This window comes from Penaeus monodon, chromosome 29 (genome assembly GCF_015228065.2).
Source record: "Penaeus monodon isolate SGIC_2016 chromosome 29, NSTDA_Pmon_1, whole genome shotgun sequence".
Taxonomy (NCBI): Eukaryota; Metazoa; Arthropoda; class Malacostraca; order Decapoda; family Penaeidae; genus Penaeus; species Penaeus monodon.
In genome coordinates, this window is record NC_051414.1 from 24711047 (window position 1) to 24715726 (window position 4680).

Genomic DNA, 4680 nt, shown 5'->3' on the forward strand with positions numbered 1-4680 from the left:
TGTTTCAGCTTTTGGCAGTATGGATTGTCAACCAGTAGGTGGGAGTGTTCCACCCTTGTCAACACCAGAAGAAGTGCGAGCGATGTTTGGCAAGAACCGAGGCATTCAAGGTCACCAGAATTCATGTTATCTTGATGCCACACTGTTCAGTATGTTTGCATTTACCAGGTAAGGTAATGTTTAGGATTTAGTTGCATATAACACATCAATTGGAATAATTTTGTTAATATAAATGCATTTTTCATGGGAACTGTAATGATATTTTACTTACATAATCAGTGATCAAGTTAGTAATTCAGTCTTGTGTGTTTAATGTATTTTTTCTGAGTAGGTATTTGTATAGTGTGACTGATAAGCAATGAAATGTTTTTAAGGAAATATGGTAAATGCCCTTCAATGTCTTCCCTACAGTGTCTTTGACAATCTGCTGTTTCGACCTCCAACTCCTCAGGACATAAAAGAGTATAATGAGGTCCAAAGAGTGTTGAGGGAAGAAATTGTGAATCCTTTAAGAGCAAATCTCTTTGTGCGTGCTGATAGAATTATGAAGCTTCGTACAATGCTTGACCATCTTTCCTCTGTACGAGGCCTGACCACAGAAGAAAAAGGTTAAATGCACTTTCTTTTTGTTTGTTTGTGGGATTAAATATCATTACATTAATTATAGCAGAGAATTCTTGTAGTGAAGGATATAAGGGCAGATGCATCCATTCTTTTTGGAACCTATGATCCAATTTTTTGTGTTAAAAATTTTTTTTTGAAATGAAATGGTCATTTTAGTTTAAGAAAATCTTAATATTTAAGACATATATTTTAACTCTTTTCATATATTCACTTTTTTTCTGACAGACCCGGAGGAGTTCCTGCATTCCCTTCTTGCACAGATCTTGCAGGCTGAGCCACTGTTGCAGCTTTCCTCAGGACAAGAAGCATACCACTACCAACTCTTTGTGGATAAGGATGAGAAGTTGAACCTGCCGTCAGTTCAGACACTGTTTGATCAGTCCTTTCTTACCTCAGATATCAAGCTGAAGCAAGTGAGTCTGGACTCACTGTTCTAGTTTCAATTGGTTTCTTTTGTATATGCATATAAATGGAAATACATATATATTTTGTTAATCCTTTTTTCCATGTTTATTTTACTCATTTTTTTATACTTCAGGTTCCGTCCTGTTTAATAATCCAGATGCCAAGGTTTGGAAAGGATTACAAGATGTACCCAAGAATATTACCATCCATGGTTTTAGATGTTACTGATGTTATTGAAGATTGTAAGTTAGGCTGTGAACTTATTTTCACCATTTGTGGTGACTGGTATTTTTGAATGAGAAATTATAACTGAAAAAGGATTGGATAACCATTATGGTGTATCTGAATATATACTTTGATAGTTTTATAGGTAACTTACTAATGTTATTCTTTGACATTACAATAGCACCTCGCCAATGTATCATCTGTGGGAAGCTTGCAGAATATGAATGCCGAGAGTGCTTTGGCCAGTGTGGGTCAGGTCTGGAGAGCATTGCATTCTGTGCCAAGTGCATGGACAAGGTGTGTAATTTTTATATGATTATAAGAGGATCTTTTATCAAGATTATAGGTGATGGAAGGTATTATATCATATCTTTCTTCTTAATTTTATCTAAAGTAACTTTTATGTTGATTGTCAAAAACAGTAACTGAAATCAATATGTTTTTGTACATATTTGAAACATTCCCAGATAAAATAATAAGGGATGATTGATTCAGAACCTGCTTCCACAGGTTCATAGCCATAAGAAAAGGGGAAGTCATGGATCAACCCGAAAACTGAAAGTGCCCCCAGACTTCCAGGTATGTCAGTGTTGGTTTGGAGGTCCTTACCTGAACCTACTGTAGGGACACAGGTAGTGAAAAAAGTGGAAAATTTTATTTGATAGAATAAGCAAAGGAAAAGTGTATGTGCTACAACCTGGTTATTGTAAAGTGAAATAAAATATTTTTAAGTTAGTGAGTAGTCATGTATGTATTTAAAATTATTTGACATTGTTTGTCATTCATATGCTTCTTCCATAGTTACATGATTTTCTTGTACCAGATGTTAGCAGACCATTGTGGATCCATTCCGAGAGTGTACATGGAGCTCTTTGCTGTAGTGTGCATTGAGACATCGCACTATGTGGCTTTCACACGGTGTGGTTCAGGTGCTGATGCCACTTGGTGCTTCTTTGACTCCATGGCTGACAGGAAAGGTAAATATTACTGTGCTGAGATGACAAGCTTTTGGTATAAGTAGGCTCGGAGGATAGCATCCCCGTCTATCTGCCACTGTCTGTGAAAAAATATATTGAAATTATTGATTATCTTAAATTGAAGAAACCTCTTCCTGTTTGCCTTCCCTCTTATACCTGCCCAACTTTCTTCCTGTGATCCTCCCCTTCCATTCTTCCTTCCTTACTCTTTTCATTATAAAACAATTTTGTTTCTTCATTACAATTTCTCCACTGATAATAGATGATAACTATTGAATACCTTTCTCTGACAAAATGTAACCAAACAAAGAAAAGTACAGTACCAAGTTAACAGTTCAGTCATTCCTTCCCCATTGCTAACATTTCCCTCTGAAATCTAAGGGGAACAACACGGCTACAACATCCCAACAGTAGTAGAATGCGGAGACCTCATGCAGTGGGTGGGAGAGGAAGGCAGCCAGATGCTCCACGCTGTCACTGACAACAAAGCCCTGCCTGACCTCCCTCGACGTCTGCTCTGTGATGCGTATATGTGCTTCTATCAGAGTCCCAAAGTAATGATGTATAGATAAGATATGAAGTTTTTGCACAATTGCAATGCATTTTTTCAACATAATTGCAAAAATGTTGAGGAAATTAATGTGTGATAATGGGTATTGCCCCCTCCCTCTCTTTAATAAGGTTTTCAGTATTGTTGAAATTCAAACCAGTGTTACAGAAACTCACACAAATTATAAGAAGAAAAACAGAGCACAAAACTTCTTATTCATAGTAGCTGTTTGGTCTGTGGTTTGGATAACCACCATAGGGAGCCAATTGCACTAACCCAGTCTTAAGCATTGCCTGATTGTGGCAGCACTAGTACTGGGTCAGGCGTGGATGTCCTTCAGCCTTCAACCAGAATACCAGCTTGGTGGCAATGTTTGTCTAGGGAGACTTCTATTTACTGTTTTACAAATTCTATCTTGAATAAGATTACAAGTCCTGCAAAGTGAAGGGGTTATTGAACTGATAATTATGGTTGGAACAGATTATTAATGATACATACTTACTGTATCTTATTCAAAGTTTTGAAAGTTGCCATTAGGTCTTCTGCTTTTTGGATCCTTTTAAATGTAGTGTGCTCTTTTGATTTTGAAATTTGAACTGTATATGGAGTAAAGAGACAAGTTCCCAGAAGGCAGGTAAGGTAGCACTTATTTTGCTGTGACATTCATGTAGTCAAGTGTCATGACTACCATGATTAGAAATCAGTGTTCTGTTGTTTAGCTTTATGTGAGTAAAAGCTGCTAATATGCTAGTCTAGATTAATTTTTTATCCTTTACTTCAGGAGTAGGTGAGAGCTATGTATCATGCTTGTGTAGTAAATGATCTGGTATTGAATAAATAATTATCTGTCTCTTGAGGTCTGGTGCAAAGGGTTATATATACTGGATGTAATTTTTTTGGTTGCTTAATAAACTGAAATTTTCTTGTTATCACAAAAGCTTACCTGGGCTAACATAGCCAGTGAGATTCCTATAGAGAAGGGGTTTGAGTACCATGCAGGCTGGATTTTTTTTTAATCATCTGCTTTATAGTAATAGAGGTAGATAGTTTTAATATTTTCCATAAAAGTGAACTGACTGTATGTTATTTTGTAATATGAGGAATTTGCATGATTTTTCTGGCCTTTTAGTTTAATAATGCAGCCATTTTTACACTCCCTAGTGGATGTGATGACAGACTTTTCTAGCCACTTTTTGGGCCACATGTCATGTCTTCTTGCCATGAAAGGAATAATGTCATGTTTTCACTGCATCAGCCAGGAAAAGGGGAGTGATACATTTTTAATTAATTCTTCTTAATTTCATCTGTTAGTTGCAAGTTTTATGTGCACAAAGTAAGAAACTCTAATCTACAAATATTACAAGGGAATATGAAAATGTAAACTACAGCCTGGATTGATATTCTTAGACCTCATGTAAGCTTCAAACTTAACCAGCAGTCAGCTCTGCTTAATTGTACAACATTTATTAGTTAGTCTTGAATTTGTGATAGTTTATGAAATGTATAAAATTTTAATGAGACATGAATATAGAATTGGTTTTGCAGATTTTTCCTTGTGTACCCCCAGCTGTTGTGAACTTGCACCCCATGGTGTATATACACTACTATTTAGGAACAGCCTCATCATGTCACATACTTTAATTGTTTAATTTTTGAAAGGAGAGTATTGTGATTTTAAGTGTATTACCCTTTGAAAAGCACTTGATTAGCAATGAAATATATATTCTCATAAGTCAGAAACTGAAAAAGTAATTATTTTTGATATTTGATGTAATTTCATGGCTTTATTATGTTTTGAAAAAATAGTTTCAACAAGCAATATATGATATGAGTGTGCCTGCAGAGAAGCAGGAATGATGTGCGTGATGGGAAGAGGTAATGTTTATCAAAGGCTAGAGA

At 35.9% G+C, this 4680-nt stretch overlaps 2 protein-coding genes across 2 annotated transcripts in view; one reads left to right on the plus strand and one right to left on the minus strand.

The window, feature by feature from the left end:
• Positions 1-8: 8 nt before the first annotated feature.
• Positions 9-4680, plus strand: LOC119592061 (ubiquitin carboxyl-terminal hydrolase CYLD-like; the record flags this gene model as incomplete). Its single annotated transcript, XM_037940870.1, is given in 8 exon segments — positions 9-168; positions 412-608; positions 850-1037; positions 1163-1271; positions 1436-1551; positions 1765-1833; positions 2078-2231; positions 2613-4680. Coding segments are annotated over 8 exon segments (1184 nt in total), but the record flags the coding sequence as incomplete, so codon positions are not given.
• Positions 3101-4680, minus strand: part of LOC119591781 — a 32050-nt gene continuing 30470 nt past the window's right edge. The window contains exons 12-14 of the mRNA XM_037940525.1: positions 3725-3750; positions 3284-3435; positions 3101-3122 (exon numbers count right to left, since the gene is read on the minus strand). Coding sequence (XP_037796453.1) covers positions 3101-3122; positions 3284-3435; positions 3725-3750 — 200 coding nt within the window. The remainder of the gene's footprint in view (positions 3123-3283; positions 3436-3724; positions 3751-4680) is intronic.